This window comes from Phacochoerus africanus, chromosome 6 (genome assembly GCF_016906955.1).
Source record: "Phacochoerus africanus isolate WHEZ1 chromosome 6, ROS_Pafr_v1, whole genome shotgun sequence".
NCBI classification, from domain to species: domain Eukaryota; kingdom Metazoa; phylum Chordata; class Mammalia; order Artiodactyla; family Suidae; genus Phacochoerus; species Phacochoerus africanus.
In genome coordinates, this window is record NC_062549.1 from 118,565,734 (window position 1) to 118,583,100 (window position 17,367).

Below are 17,367 nucleotides of genomic sequence, written 5' to 3' on the forward strand. Positions count from 1 at the left end.
CCCATGATGACAAGAAGAATAAAGTCAGTTTTGGAAAGGACCTCTGACATATAATGGGAGGTACTTGGAACTAGATAAATTATTAAAATGAGCTATACAAGCATATGCTCGGGTAATATTCAAATAGAAGCATTAGAATTCCTATGCATACATAGCGGATTCCGTTATTTCGGTGACAGAGCAACAGTATGTCTTTCATTACTCAATAAAGTAGTCATTTCTACTTTGAAAAATTATATTGGCTTCACTGACTTCATTTCAAATGAATTTATTTAATTAGTTAGGATTTAATTTTATTATGTATATATAATGTTTTGAGAAATTAAAAATATATATAAATTTAAGATACTGCTCTTTACCTCAGAAAGCTTATAATCTTCTTTGGGAAATGAAGCTTAAAACTTAAAAAAAAAAACCTAGAAAACAAGACAGTATAAATTAATGTCATACACAGGCCCTAGTATTTTCAGGGAAGATAAATATTGCCCAGTAAATGGAATAATGGAGTGACATTACAGAGCAGTGTTTTAGGAGAGAGATCTGATGATGACCAAGGGGATGGTATGATTTGTGGAAGAGGTAGTAGCAAGAGGTTGGAAAACGGGCTCGTTGGTTTTGTAGATGGGACCTGGTTGTAGAATAGGATGATAACTGTGGAAGTAAAAAGGAAATGGTATATCAGCAGAGAATACAGAAAAAATAAAATCTAGAAGCCATAAATATTGATTGAATGTTGAGGATGAAAGGGGCAGATCCAAAGCTGGATTCCAACATGACTGAGTCTGTATTGTCACAGGCAGTGGGAAAGGGGAATTCTGGTGAGAGGAGAGCAACGTCAGTGAAATAGTTAAGTACGATTTAATCTGAGGTTGCTATGAATAGCCTGCTGGAAATACCAGGTGACTGCAGGAAATATTCAACTGCCAGAGAGAAAAGGGACTGGTATAGAGTAGAAAATAAATCAGGTCAGGGCAATTATACTTCGAAAGAATGAGAAAGATCATTTCATGAGAAGGTAAAGAGAATTAGTAAAGAACCAGACCTAACTTTAAAAAACAAAGCCCAGGAAAGAAGTTCACAAAAGTAAGGTCTTTTTAGTTAAGTAGAAGAAGGATCTTAATTAACAGCTTAGAGGGAAACTAGAGCCATCTGTTTAAGACTGGAAACAAATGCATTTCTTTATTATTCATTCACAGCACAAAACATTGTGTTGAAAATGAGAGTATTTTAGAAAAAAAAAAAAAAGTCACGAGCCCCCAAAATCTCTCTCTCTTTTTTTTTTTGTCTTTTGTTGTTGTTGTTGTTGCTATTTCTTGGGCCGCTCCCGCAGCATATGGAGGTCCCCAGGCTAGGGGTCGAATCGGAGCTGTAGCCACCGGCCTACGCCAGAGCCGAAGCAACGCGGGATCCGAGCCGCATCTGCAACCTACACCACAGCTCACAGCAACGCCGGATCGTTAACCCACTGAGCAAGGGCAGGGACTGTACCCGCAACCTCACGGTTCCTAGTCGGATTCGTTAACCACTGAGCCACAACGGGAACTCCATTGAGCGCTTCTTAAGTGCTTGGTTTTGTAGAAAGTATGAAAGCTAAAAACAATAATTCCCCGAAAAGGTGAACACTATTCTTTCTCAAAGAACAGTCTACTTAGTGGAGTTTTAAAGCTAATAATCACAGAATACTTACTATGAACTAGGCATTGTCTAAATATTTTACATGTATTAACTCATTTAATCCCAACGTTAACCCCTTGTGGTAGGTACTCTTTTTATCTCCACTTTACGGATGGGAAAACTGAGCCACAGGGAGTTTATGACACCGTTATACAGCTGGTCAGTGCAACCCCTGAAATGTGGTTCTAAAGCCTGTTTCTTGACTACAATAATAAAGATTCATGAAAAATACTACACTAACTACTAAAATAAGGCAATAAATTTCAAAGGCCAATAAGAGATATAGTAGGTAAGTGCAGTGGGTGTCTGGAGGACAAAGAAATGACTGTGAAAGCAACAGTTAAGGAAGGATTTGCAGAAGGTATAAGAACTGAATTGAGAAATAAGGAGTTGAAAAGGAGGCTTGATAAGTGGGAAACTATATGAACCAGAAATACATGTGCGATAAACCAAATTTCCCTTTTTCCCCCCTTTTTATAGCTGCACCTGCGGCATATATAGGTTCACCGGCCAGGAGTTGAATTGGGGCTGCAATTGCAGCCTATACTACAGCCATGGCAACACCAGATCTGAGTGGCATCTGCAACCTATACTGCAGCTTGTGGCAATACTGGATCTGTAATCCACTGAGTGAGGCCAGGGACTGAAACTGCATCCTCACAGAGATACCACTGGGTCCCTAACCTGCTGAGCCACAATGGGAACTCCCCAAATTTCCTCGATAAAAATCTAAGAAAATATTATCAACCAAATGAATTAAACTGATAGTTAAATATTTATAATACTCTACATAATATTTTACTAAAATTTCTCTTTGTAGGATAAACAAGAATGCAACAAAGATGTTTCCAATTTGATGAAAAAGGAAGATGCATATATTCACTACCTAGTCCCATTTGGGGCCCAAATGAATTATCTCATTTAATCCTCATAAAAGTCTATGATTAGACAAAATTATTCACATTTGGGGCATGGAGAATTTAAGTTACTTACCAGAGGCCAATCAATGAGTAGGTGACAGAGCCATGATTTGAACCCAAGTAGTTAAACTCTGAGCCAATACTCTTCTTTCTATAAGGAAGACACTATATGACCCTAAAAAAAATAACCCCCCTAAGTGTCACCATCCTTATACCTGCTTACCTTGAAGACCTGCGTATTTAAGAGGTGACCAGTTTGGTATGTTATAACACCCTCCACCATCTTCTTGTTCTTCTGATTCACATCGGTAAAGTACCTGATTCAGCTCAGCCAAAGTTAATTTAGAGGCAATACTAAAAAATGGGAAAGTAAAGAAAACTGGTTAAATATACTAAAAGTTCATTTGTTCTCGATCAACATAAAGAATAAAATCTGAATTGAATCATAAAATGTCTTGGCAATGTATGTTGTAGGAACTCAGCATTATACTATACATTATGAACTATATATATATTATAAAAATAAAGGACAAACATGTTAAAAATTCAGCTAGAAGTAACATTTCTTCCAAGCCAAGGAAATAATCGAGCGCCGAATTTTATTAATTAGAACTACGTTAGAAAAATCTTTTGGTTGCTCTATCCTTTATCTTATGAATTTGTGTTTTTATTTTTTATTTCTGCTTTTCAGGGCTGCACTCGTGGCACATGGAGGTTCCCAGCAGTGAGACAGTATGAGTGACCACAACTGAATGCAACTGAATGTGAGCACAACCGAATGTGCTCCCTTCTTTCTCTTCTAGTTCTGTCTCAGCTTAGAAAGTTGTCAGCTGTGCTTCATTCCCTCTGTCTCTGCCAGCCTCCCTCCTCACAGGTTGGACTGACCCCTGCTCTGCAATTTGTGAGTCAAGATTTTATTTTAGGTTTATGTGATTTTAGTTTTCCATTGTAGTTGGTTTACAGTGTTCTGTCCATTTCTACTGTACAGCAAAGTGGCCCAGTCATACACACATACACATTCCTCTTTTCACATCATCCTCCATCATGTTCCATCGCAAGTGACTGGATACCGTTCCCTGTGCTATACAGCAGGATCTCAGTGCTTATCCACTCCAAATGCAGTAGTTTGAATCTATTAACCCCAAACTCCCAGTCCAATCCCCACCCTCCCCTTTGGCAACCACAAGTCTATTCTCCAATGTGAGTCAAGATTGAGTCAAATCTATCAGCAGCCTCAGAACCAACTCCTTCATAGTGCAGTACATTTCAACAGAGAGCCAGTGAACTTCTTGCATAAGAATCATCTGGAAAGTTTATTGAAATGCAGATTTCTTGGCCTTGCCCCAAGATAATCTGAGTAGTTCCAATGAGGAATGTGCATTTTACAACATTCCACAGAAATACAACACTGCTTCATGTTAGACTTTTTTTTGAATTAATATCCTTACTAAAAGCTCTTATAAAACAACAAAAACAATTGAACACAACAGAAAAATGGATTAACATGTAAAATGACATTTCACCACATAAATACAAATGGTTGATGAACTAAAAAATTAGCTCAATTAATATTTAAAATAAATTATCATTTTAAGTATTTTATATTTACTAATTGGACTAGTAATAGTTAATATTAATTGATCACTTACTACATGTCAAACAGTGTTCTGAGAGTCACTCTAATTCTACCTCTTAGGGAACTTGCCCAAGGTCTTCAGTTAATAAGTCTGAAACTGGATTCAAACTGTGGTAGTCTGGTCCTAGTCTCTATGCTCTTAAATATTACATTATGATAATATACACTCAGTATCGGTAGAGATGGGGGATACTCGATTCTTTTACATAAAGCTGAAAATATTAGTTACTACAGTCTTTCCGGAGGGGATCTGGCCGTATCAAAAGCCTCAAATATATGAACAGTCTAACTCAGAAATTCCATTCCTGGAAATTATCCCAGTACTCATATCAAACATATATCAAGCATTTATTATGTGCCACGAATTGTGTTAAGTGCTTTACATACATTATTCTATTAAATCTTTAAAAATCTAAGTGGTAGGAACTATTATAAGCCCATTTACCAGATGAAGAAACTGAGATTAAGAAAGTCTAAATACAGACCAATGGAACAGAATAGAGAACCCAGAAATAAACCCTGACACCTATGGTCAATTCATCTTTGACAAGGGAGGCAAGAACATCAAATGGGAAAAAGAAAGCCTATTCAGCAAGCATTGCTGGGAAACCTGGACAGCTGCATGCAAAGCAATGAAACGAGAACACACCCTCACACCATGCACAAAAATAAACTCAAAATGGCTGAAAGACTTCAATATACGACAGGACACCATCAAACTCCTAGAAGAGAACATAGGCAAAACACTCTCTGACATCAACATCATGAATATTTTCTCAGGTCAGTCTCCCAAAGCAATAGAAATTAGAGCAAAAATAAACCCATGGGACCTCATCAAACTGAAAAGCTTTTGCACAGCAAAGGAAACCCAAAAGAAAACAAAAGACAACTTTCAGAATGGGAGAAAATAGTTTCAAATGATGCAACCGACAAGGGCTTAATCTCTAGAATATATAAACAACTTATACAACCCAACAACAAAAAAGCCAATCAATGGAAAAATGGGCAAAAGACCTGAAGAGACATTTCTCCAAAGAAGATATACAGATGGCCAGCAAACACATGAGAAAATGCTCAACATCGCTGGTTATAAGAGAAATGCAAATCAAAACTACCATGAGATATCACCTCACACCAGTCAGAATGGCCATCATTAATAAATCCACAAATAACAAGTGCTGGAGGGGCTGTGGAGAAAAGGGAACCCTCCTGCACTGTTGCTGGCAGTGTAAACTGGTACAGCCACTATGGAGAACAGTTTGGAGATACCTTAGAAATCTATACATAGAACTTCCATATGACCCCACAATCCCACTCTTGGGCATCTATCTGGACAAAACTCTACTTAAAAGAGACACGTGCACCCACATGTTCATTGCAGCACTATTCACAATAGCCAAGACATGGAAACAACCCAAATGTCCATCAACAGATGATGGGATTCAGAAGAGGTGGTATATATACACAATGGAATACTACTCAGCCATAAAAAAGAATGACATAATGCCATTTGCGGCAACATGGATGGAGCTAGAGAATCTCATCCTGAGTGAAATGAGCCAGAAAGACAAAGACAAATACCATATGATATCACTTAGAACTGGAATCTAATATCCAGCACAAATGAACATCTCCTTTGAAAAGAAAATAATGGACTTGGAGAAGAGACTTGTGGCTGCCTGATGGGAGGGGGAGGGAGTGGGAGGGATCGGGAGTTTGGGCTTCTCAGACACAACTTAGAATAGATTTACAAGGAGATCCTGCTGAATAGCATTGAGAACTATGTCTAGATACTCATGTTGCAACAGAAGAAAGGGTGGGGGAAAAAATATAATTGTAATGTATACATGTAAGGATAACCTGACCCCCTTGCTGTATAGTGGGAAAAGAATAAATAAATAAATAAATAAAAGGCATAAGGGGAAAAAAAAAAAAAAGAAAGTCTAAATAACGGGTCATACTGAGAGTGGTGAAGCTGGAGTTAAGAAATTTCAAAACCCATACTCTCCAGTACTATACAGTGCCACCTCACAAGGGACCGATAAGGGAATAACTAAGAGTTTATGCAAAGAGGAATGTACAAAGACATCCATAATGGTGAATAACTGGGAGTAATTTAGATGTCCTGAAATGGTGACTGATGCACATATCTTTTTGAATGAAAGTTTTGTCCAGATATATGCCCAGGAGTGGGATTGCTGGATGATAACGGTAGTTCAATATTTCAAAAAATGGAGACATTAAATAAATTATGGTACAGACATATGTTAGAATAACACTTTGGCATTAAAAAATGGATGTGGTAGGAGTTTCCGTTGTGGCTCAGAGGTTTAAGAATTCGACTGGTATCCCCCATGTCTGATCTCTGGCCTCGCTCAGTGGGTTAAAGGACCTGGCATTGACATGAGCTGTGGTGTAGGTTGCAGATGTGGCTGGGATCTGGCATTGCTGTGGCTGTGGTGTATGCTAGCAGCTATAGCTCTGATTAGACCCCTAGCCTGGGAACTTTCATATGTTGTGAATACGGCCCTAAAAAGACACACACACTCAAAAAAAAGGATGTGGCAGAGTATGATTTTCGCAACCTTGTCTCAAATGGTTCAGAAAAATTGTGTTTGCGTAGAGATATGTACATATATAGATAACGTACATATACCTATGCGTGTAAATACACATGCATGTATGTCTACTGATCTATCGATCTCTCTAGAGAGTGTGTGAAAGAGCACGCATGCATACGTGTGCACAGATGATAAAGAAACAGAGCAAAATGTTAACGATAAGTGATGTCAGTACCGTCGGTCCTTGGACTATCCTTCGAGTAAAAACGACAGAGAGGGCACTTAAAACTGCTGACATCAGGCTCGTGGTAACTTATCAGTTATTAAAGTAGGAAATCTCCACAAACTGAAGCATACTTACGAAGCAAAAGGAATTTTCAATATAGGATCTGCATTGTCAACAGCAAGACTCCCAGATTTAAAGTGAGGACTGAACTGTGTTAGATGATTTCGGAGAATTCCAACGGCGACTTGTGCATGTGGATCAAGACTAACTCTGAAAACATTAATTAAAATATGGTTGATTTTTCAGGAGTAATTTATTCAAAAATAACAGGATATGTAAACTATTTTAAATGTAAGTAAAGTCAACAGTTTGAATTCTAATTAACATACCGGAATATAATAACACTTCCTGGAGACAAGTTTTCAAATTCTATTTCTTGAATGTATTCATTGGGTCCTTTTGTGGTAACTCCAGCTTGTTTAACAATTTTACTTTCATTAAGCTTGAAAAAAATTATATAAAACCATTCAATAAATAATTCTAATGTCCTTAAAATGTTCCCAAAGTAGTGAGATGAGCATCCCAAATACCTGAATATGTTCTCTAATTTCTACGGTGATATTTGGCATTCCATTGATTGAATTCTCATCCTTCCTATAAGGTTTTGTGTTTCTCTCAACAGTCCTAGCTTCCAGAACTACTTCTTCAATTTTGCCTAGGAATATATAAAAATTTTTAAGCAAAATTTCATATTAAACAATCTGAACTTAAGAATTGCTAAAGGCATTTTAAATCATTTTACTTAAAGTTGAATATGAAATATCAGTTAATTAAAAAAAACCCCCAAAAAACAGTCTAGGAGTTCCTGTTGTGGCGCAGTGGAAACGAATCCGACTAGTACCCATGAGGACACGGGTTTGAGCCCTGGCCTTGCTCAGTGGGTGGGGGATCCAGCGTTGCCATGGAGTTGTGCTGTAGGTCACAGATGCGGATTGGATCCTGCGTTGCTTCGGCTGTGGTGTAGGCCAGTGGCTACAGCTCTGATTTGACACCTAGTCTAGGAACCTCTGTATGCCATGGGTGTGGCACTAAAGAGAAAAAAAGAAAAAACAAAAAACAGTCTGAAAGTAGATAATTCTACCTAATTAGTTTTCACATGATGCTTAAAAAAAAAATCACAACTAAATTAACAAAGTTTTATTTGAAAAGAGATCTTATCAAGTAATAATGGCTTAGATCTGGGGGATAATGCACAGCTTTCCTAACACTGAGTAGGGAGAAAGTAAAGGCTTACATTTAAAAAATGGAATATTTCAAAAATAGAAAAACTAGGGAAAAATTCAAAACACCCTGCTCTTACTACCTCACTTAAGAAAACATCCCAAATCCAACTGATGTCCTGTGTGCCCCTTGTCCCCCTCCTTCACGGGTGACCAACATCTGAAGGTGGCTGTTCAATGATCCTGGGCATTTTTACTATATACATATGGATCTCTAAACAACATACACTATTCTCCATATTTCCAGGTTTATTTAAGTGTTGTCAAGTTACATGTACATTTCTGTAACTTTCTATTGGACAAAACTGTAGTTTTTAGGAGTTCCCGTCGTGGCGCAGTGGTTAACGAATCCGACTAGGAACCATGAGGTTGCGGGTTTGGTCCCTGCCCTTGCTCAGTGGGTTAACGATCCGGCGTTGCCGTGAGCTGTGGTGTAGGTTGCAGACGCGGCTTGGATCCCGCGTTGCTGTGGCTCTGGCGTAGGCTGGCGGCTACAGCTCCTATTTGACCCCTAGCCTGGGAACCTCCATATGCCGTGGGAGTGGCCCCAGAAAAGGCAAAAAGGCAAAAGAAAAAAAAAAATTTCTGGAGTTCTCACTGTGGCTCATTGGGTTAAGGACCCGATGTAACCTCCATGAAGATGAGGGTTTGATCCCTGGCCTTGCTCAGTAGGTTAAGGATCTGATGCTGCTGCAAACTGTGGCATAGGCTGCAGATACAGCTTGGATCCAGCATTGCCATGGCTGTGGTGTAGGCCTCACTTGCAGCTCTGGCCAGGGGTACTTCCGTATGCTACAGGTGCAGCTGTAAAAAGAAAAAAAAAATTCCAGCTCTTTTTCTTAACAACATTTACCTTTGAGCTGTGTAACAACATATATGATATGTAACAACAATGTAATAGTATTTATTATTATTAAGAATTTAACAGTACATTATATACGGAAGTTGTTCATAGAGTAAACCCTGAAAGTTCTCATCACAAGGAAAAAATTGTTTGTTGTATCTATATGAGATAAAGTCAACATTCACTAAACTTATGTGATAATCATTTCATGATGTATGTAAGTCAAATCATTATGATGTACACCTTAAACTTACACAGTGATGTGTGTCAATTGTATCTCAGTAAAACTGGAATAAAAAAAAAGCAACAACAACAAAAAGAATTTAACGATAATATAATCACAATAACATTTTTAGATCACATTACCAGGGATGCACATTTGAGGTACTTCCTTGCTGTAAAATGAAGTTTTGGGATTCCTGAAAGCAGTTCTAGACACAGACACAACTGATTGATGGATACTAGGTGAGTGTCTTGTTACTGCCACTATGTCTTCATCAACTTGATCCACATATACCTGAGAAACAGAAAGAAAACACATTATGCTTAAATTGGAAAGACTTACTCTAAAATTGAACCTTAAGAAAGAAACCCAGAAAATTTATTTTCTTGCCTGAATGAAACCCTTGGCTCCAAGCTCTTGGTGAAGTTTATTGATAGCACACCTGGCTGCAATGATGCCACTCTGGAAATTAACTTCACCTGTATCTGATGGCGACGCTGCAGGATTCCACTTAGTGTAAAACCGTTCTTCAGAAACTACTGAAATCTGAACAAAGATTTCAAACTTTGCCATGTGTACGTTTTAATTATAATAAGAACTTTTCATTAAAATGATCAAAGTTGCTGGCCTTGTGGATTTTAAAAAACAACACATTAACAAACCTGATGCGGCACTAATTCGTCATAGCCCTTAGTACTTCCACTAGCGCAACATGCCATGGAAACAATCGTGGAACTTGGCAGAGCATCATATGCGGACCTGTGCTAGAAGACAATGGAAAAACCCAAAGTTTATTTTCTTTCAACTGCAAACTGCCATCCTAGAGCATAATGAAGCAAACGGATAAAGACATAAATGCATTCTATAAGATCAAAGTGGAACAAAACGTTTTAAACTGTGTATCACTATCATAAACGCAAGGCACTATCTGAAGTACTATGGATGTTATTGCCAATGAAAATCAAGAGAACTAAATATCAAAACATTGAGCAAAGTAAGTAAATGCAAGGAGCATTAGATGCTTACCACAATGGGACACTCGTTATCGTGGGTAATATCCATAAACAGGGCGTGGGCGATAGCTGGCATTAGAGGCCTCAAACAGGGCTGAACGAAGGATCCAACGGGTTCTCCTCCATATCGATAAACTAATCTACCCTCCTCATGACTGTTATATGCACTCATTGCCTCTGCAAAGCAGTACAGAGAATTTTAACAATCTTCATTGTAAATGTCCAACAAGAGGTTAGATTTCTCGTCATGACTGACTTTCAAAAAAAGACCACGTAAATATAAAAACAAACTGCTTTAAACATTTAAACAAATGTCCATTAGTTTAAATGATAAAAAAAAAAAGCCTTCTCTAAACTTAACCAGAGAAATGGCACATACAGGTAAAAGGACCATATGTTGTTTATTAGGATATTGATTATATAAAGTCTAAAGATTATATATCATATATGCAAGTATGAGATGAAAACAGATTTGTATATTTTCAACAACAACAAAAAAACAGTTTTGTTTGTGAGACATCAATTCATTCCACTCAGCCTTCAAGTTAAAAGGAGATATTTTACCCCAAGGAGGAATTTTTACTGATTAAAAAGAGACTGAGTTATATTAGGAAACGTTGTATAGAATATTGAAAAGAACAGTAACTATGTTGAAAGTTATTAAACATCATATGTAAAGCTATTAAATGCTTTTTAATCTTCTTAAACAAAAACTAAAGCTTTAGATGGAAAAAACAGTTTCAACAAGCCTACCTCTTATTAAGGAACTAATGCCCAGTCTAGTAACAAAGATATTGTCCAGATCTTCACTTCCTGTGAACAGTTCAGCTACTACATACAAATTGGGTTGCAATTTCCTAGCAGCATCCAACATGTACTGCAAAAAGCACAAGCACAATCACAGATGTAACAGAAAAAGAAAAGCAAGATAATACAGGGGAAGGAGAAGAGGCAAGACTAGGCATGGATTTGATATAGAAAGATATCATGTAGCAAGACAAAATGGAAATCCAAGGAGAATTTCCAAATAAATTGATCATGCATATATAAGGAACAAAACAGACCAATACACACAGGAAACAAGAGAATTTATAAAGAGAATGTAACAGAGAGGAAGATTAGATTTTGCAGATGTAGGGACACAAAAGGGGGAAAAAAAGGAAGAAGAAAAAAGTTAGTGTCACATTAAAAAATGTAAACCATAACTTGCAATTCTGCTAGGCTTTTCCCCTGTTCTATATTTAATTTCCAGAACCTCTAATCAGACTATTAATTTCCAGGTACCTGATGAAGTCATTCATGATAAATTCCCTGCTGGCAAATCATTTAGCTATTACAAAGTTTAGGTCTGACTAGACTGAAGCCAGTTTTTCCTATAGATGATAATAAACTTTTTTTTTTTTTTGTCTTTTTAGGGCTGCACCAATGGCACCGATGGCACTGGTGGCACATGGAAGTTCTCAGGCTAAGGGTTGAATCAGAGCTGCAGCTGCACAGCCACAGAAATGCAGGATCTGAGCCACATCTGCGATCTACATCACAGCTCACAACAATGCCGGATCCTTAACCCACCAAGTGAGGCCAGGGATTGAACCTGCTTCCTCCTGGATACTAGTAGGGTTTGTTACTGCTGAGCCATGATGGGAACTCCCTAGATGACAATAAACTGTTAATCAGAAATCAGATCAGTTCCAAAATTTTTTTTTCAATATACTATTTGCAAAAAGGTTAATAAAATACTTGAAATTCTATCAAGTATGATCCTAGATGATCCTACTTAAATTAAGCAAATTAAAATTTAATATTCTGCTTTGCCATAATATTATAACAATCTTATGAGTGTATAATTTTTCGATTCCTAAAGGCACACACACAAAAACTACCATTTTTTGAAGCTAAAAAATGTCCTATCTTAACTAAAGTTTGCTAGAACCTTCCAAATCAAATCAATTTTTCATCACAGGACTTGACTATAATATTATCATTATAATACTGCTTTAAGATTATAGAAATAGATGTTTTTCAGTTAGGCACACATTTCCAAAGAACACTAACTTGTCACAAAGTAGCTTACATATGGGATGAAAATTTGCACTGTTTATAAAGCTATAAATGTAAAAGCTAATGCTATAAAATGCTGCCTTTGCTTAAGTTACTGTAAAAAACCCAGAGGAACAGAAAACCCTAATGTTTGCATTTTCATAAATAATTAATAAGAATGGGATCAATTAGGCTAAAACTAGCTTTAATATATGCTGTCATGTTAGTGTTTAAATAATCACTATAATATGAAATAAAGTTACTCAACTTCACAGTGGCTACTAAAGTACTGAAAACAACCTAAAAATAACAAGAATAAGGCAAATTAATATTTATATATTATTAAAATATGAATAAGAGTCTTGTGACATATTAACATAAAATATTTGCAATATTTTAGTAATACATGGCAATATGGTTGTGCATGTATTATCAGAGGCAATCCGACCCACTTTCCTAAATTAAAATAAAAATATTAACTCAAACATTTTATAGCCTAGTACGCCAAAACAACTGCATAAAAAATTGTCAGAATTATGCCAATTATGCAAAATTGTTCCATACTACCACCAAATCAATGCTGCTATCCAGTTAGCAAAGGGAAACGTGTGTTTGTACACTGTAAGGAAAGAGAGGAAAGAATGTTGACTTTCTTTTCTCAAGGCAGATGAACTGTATTTCCGTACCTCGGCTACATGAAGAGGTGTTGAGTGGCAGTTGTCAAGACGGACTCCCTGGAAATACGTCGCAATTATTTCAGTGTATTTTTTCATGTGTTCCCAGAGATAAGGGCAGTCCTGTGGTTTTTTCCCATAGCGTAATTTAACACTGTCTCCCCAGCAAATAAGTTCTCTCCTAGATAAACATCTGAACCTGTTAAGAAAGGAGCTTGCTTTCAGTGGTTCAAGAATAAAATGAAAATATATACTTCAAAGAAAAACTGTTTTTTTTTTTGTTTTTTTTTTTTGGTGCAGAAACCTGGTAACGAAAACTGTGGTTTTCAGTTTACTATTTCTAACACAAACCACATATAGGTTAAAATCACATCTAAAATGGTATAGGATAGAAAAAATAAAAATCTTAAAAAAATAAAATGATATAGGATAAAGTATTCAAAAAGTAATAGTAATTTATATTTCATATCTATTTTGCCAAAATTCTACCTTATAGTCTCTTCTAAAAATGTGTGCTTAATGCAAAAATTCAAGTTCCTATTAAAGGAAAACAGTAACAGTAATATCATAGGCCTTTAAAGCTATAGTTCTACCTAAAACATTTCAAGCTCCATCACTACTGTGCTATCCTTCTTTGGCAATAGGTTACATTAAATCCTTTTTAGAGAAGAATGGCTTTTTTCACTTAGAATGTTTAGGAGAGGACAGAGACACTTAAATCCAAAGCTATAATGTTTTTTTAAAATGAGATTTTTGAATTAAATTTAATGTTATTAAAACAGGCATTTAGGAGTTCCCGTTGTGGCTCAGTGGTTAACGAATCCAACTAGGAACCATGAAGTTGCGGGTTCGGTCCCTGCCCTTGCTCGGTGGGTTAAGGATCCGGCGTTGCCGTGAGCTGTGGTGTAGGTTGCAGATGTGGCTCGGATCCCATGTTGCTGTGGCTGTGGCATAAGCCAGCGGCTACAGCTCTGATTAGACCCCTAGCCTGGGAACCTCCATATGCCGAAGGAGTAGCCCTAGAAAAGACAAAAGACAAAACACACACACACACACACACACACACACACACGAAAAGGCATCTAATGCTGAAATGTTAAAAGATAAATATAATGGTAGGTCCCCTGCAAAGTTCTACCTGGCAATGAAATAGTTGTAGAAAAATAATATATTAGGATTAAGTGAGAGGAAACTTAAAAACAGTTGGTTTCTAGTTTGTCATTCAAATACCTTAAACACCCCTCTGGCTAATGAGTGAAAATATCTCTTATAGTAAATAGTTGTAATAACAGAGGTTTCAATGTCTTTCAAAAATGCAATTGAGTGGAATTCCCTTTGTGGCTCAGCAGGTTAGGAACCCAACTAGTATCCATGATGATGTGGGTTCAATCCCTGGCCTTGCTCAGTAGGTTAAGGATCCAGTGTTGCCATGAGCTGTGGCATAGGTGCCAGACATGCCTGGGATCTGTATTGCTGTGGCTGTGGTGTAGGTTGGCAGCTATCAGCTCTGACTTGTCCCCTAGCCTAGGAACTTCCATATGCTGCAGGTGTGGCCTTAAAAAGAAAAAAAAGTAACAGAGTAACATTTCGCCCAAATAAAACCTTAGGCAGAACCCCAATACAAAACAGATCTATAGAAGCTATTGTGTTTGAAGAGATAAGGGGTAGAGGGGAAAGGAGGGGAAAGAAGATGAATTCCATCCTGTCAATCAATCCCTTCTGTTCCCTCTCAAACCATATACACCTCTGCATCTCTGCGATGAAATAGTTTAAAAATCACTAGCTCAGTGGGACAACAAAGCAACAGACAATTTATATTTGAGCTTGCCATGGACTTGGCTTTTCCCATCTATAGAGAAGTTAACAAAAATGATATACCTGGTTCAGCAAAGTTTCGAAGAGGGTCATCTCCCATTACCCATCCATTATGTGCCATCAGAAAACAAGCTTTATTGGGGACATGAATCATAGATTCTTCTGCAGCGAGGGACACTTCTTCAAATGGGCAAGTAAAATATCTATGAAGATAACAGCTAAATATGAAATCTCTACAGAGAGACCCCTTGGAGAGAATCTGAATTAGCACTATTGAAATTACACCTCCTCCATAAAGATTAGAATAAACAAGATTAATTTTTCACCATTTACAGGAAATAAACTTAAATACAGGTAAAAATTTCTTCAGTAGACTTTCTGAGTAAATCCAGTACGATTTGAGAAATTGAGTTTGTATTATAGCATATCTGGTTAACATTCTAAATAATTAAATATCTCATAAAATTATTAAGCAAATCACCGAGGTATTGGTATTATTTTGCAAAGGCTTTTACTACACTTTAGTTGTCTCATCTATGCCGTATATTACTTAGAGGCAGCCAAATGCTTGCTCATTTTGGCTAACACTGATTTTATTAGTAAGTATGCAGTCCTCCAGAAACATTAATGTAAATAATTATAAAATAACGAACTGTAAATTAATTAATTGCAAATAATTATAAACTATACTGATGATGGTTTCTCTAACTAAAGATTTGCCTTACAAAATTAATTAGTATTAAGTCTAGTTACCAGGTCAAAATTTCTATTTCAATTTAAGGAAGGTACTGAGTAACACATAAAAGGAAACATTTAGGATAATTTGAAGGATTTGATCCAATTTTTAATTTTTAACCTTTAATGAGAAGAAAACAAAAATGGAATACCTCGTCACTAAAGGATGTTTTCTAGTGACAGGTCCTAGTTTGGGACCATGGCCAGCCAGTCGTTCATAAAACACGTTTCCCAAAAGGCAATTGACTGCCTAGAAAACATTAAATTATGTTATGTCAACAACAATGAAAACAGTGTTAAGACTCAAAGAAAAACAGCAGTTCAAAAGTAGGTAAAACCTGTTCCTGATGATAGTTCACGAGTTGATGCTTCTCTGAATTTAATTCCTCAATTCTCTTACGGAACCAATTGCAGCATTCATCAATTGCGGCTGGCCCATTGCTTGAAGCAGATAAAGCAGCACAAACAATATTTTAATAGTTTTACAAATTTTCTCATAAAGGCCTAGAAACTTTAAATATATTCATTAGGATCTTAACTATGGCTGAAGAAGGGTTCCAATTGTGTACATTTTTACATATTCATATAGAAACATGGACCAGCACACAGAAAAAAGGGGAAATATCCTGTGTTTGAGGTAGTAAAATTACGGTGAATTACTTTATTTCATGTTTTATTTGGGCTTTTAATAAATAGCATGAAAATAATACAAAATTTTACAAGTAACATTACTCTACAATATGTAACAAAATATAAAGCATACTCATGTGGTATGAAAGTTGCTAGTGCAATGTTCATATCCACAGCACAGCCAAGCCGTCGGTACTCAGGATCCTGAATGATCTTAAGGTGTTGTTTTGGATCGGGCTTCGTCGTTTTCCTATTTTCTGAAAGAAAGAAAATATTATATCTTAAGTGCTTATATAATATATATATATATAGAGAGAGAGAGAGATTATAACTGTTACTGATTCCAAATTTTCAGTTCATAGTTTTTCTTTATAAAATAAATGTTTATTTTATAAGCATCCTACCTCCCTGTCTATCCTCCTGCACACAACCTAACACATACACACAGGGAAAGATAGAAAGAAAGACCCTAAGTCAATATGAAAAAGATAAGCAATCCAATAGAAAAACAAGAAAACATTAATAGGCAATTAATGGAAGAATTATAAAAGGCTAATTAATACAGGAAAAGATATTTCACTAGTAAGCAAAGAAATGTAACAAAATAATGACTATTTTGCCTGATTGACAAAGATTATAAAGATTAATGGTATCTACTGTTGGTGACGATAGTGATACTGTAAACTGTACGACTTGTGTTGAAAGGCAATTTGACAACATCATTAAATCTGTTTACTCTTTGAGCCATTCATTCTAACAATCTGTCCTACAGATAACTCACACAGCAAGTAAATATAACATGTACAAGGACATAGTCTCTGTAGTATGGCTTGTAAGAGTATAAATTCCCCCAGGGCAACGGCTTGCTATGTTCGCACTGACTCCCCATGCCTGAAAAAGTGCCCAGCACGTAAACACATACTGAATGAATCAATGATTGAGAAATAAACTGAAAATCATCTATCAAAAAGCCTAAAGAAATCCAAGAACTTTAAAACAGTGCTGTCTAGAGGTTAAAAGAAATACTCAGCTGTCACACAATCATGTCAACTAGAACTAGTTGTTAAACAGTCTGTATGCTGTAGTCTTCTTTGTG

The 17,367-nt window shown here is 36.6% G+C and overlaps 1 protein-coding gene across 1 annotated transcript in view; it reads right to left on the reverse strand.

Annotated features, from left to right (window-relative positions):
* The window catches only part of AGL (amylo-alpha-1, 6-glucosidase, 4-alpha-glucanotransferase), a 78,477-nt gene that overhangs the window by 34,243 nt on the left and 26,867 nt on the right, over positions 1-17,367 (reverse strand). The window contains 15 exon segments of the mRNA XM_047785215.1: positions 2,818-2,948; positions 7,153-7,287; positions 7,407-7,519; positions 7,608-7,732; positions 9,508-9,658; positions 9,755-9,910; positions 10,027-10,128; positions 10,391-10,554; positions 11,131-11,254; positions 13,104-13,276; positions 13,279-13,290; positions 14,970-15,109; positions 15,794-15,891; positions 15,980-16,082; positions 16,405-16,528. Coding sequence (XP_047641171.1) covers positions 2,818-2,948; positions 7,153-7,287; positions 7,407-7,519; positions 7,608-7,732; positions 9,508-9,658; positions 9,755-9,910; positions 10,027-10,128; positions 10,391-10,554; positions 11,131-11,254; positions 13,104-13,276; positions 13,279-13,290; positions 14,970-15,109; positions 15,794-15,891; positions 15,980-16,082; positions 16,405-16,528 — 1,851 coding nt within the window.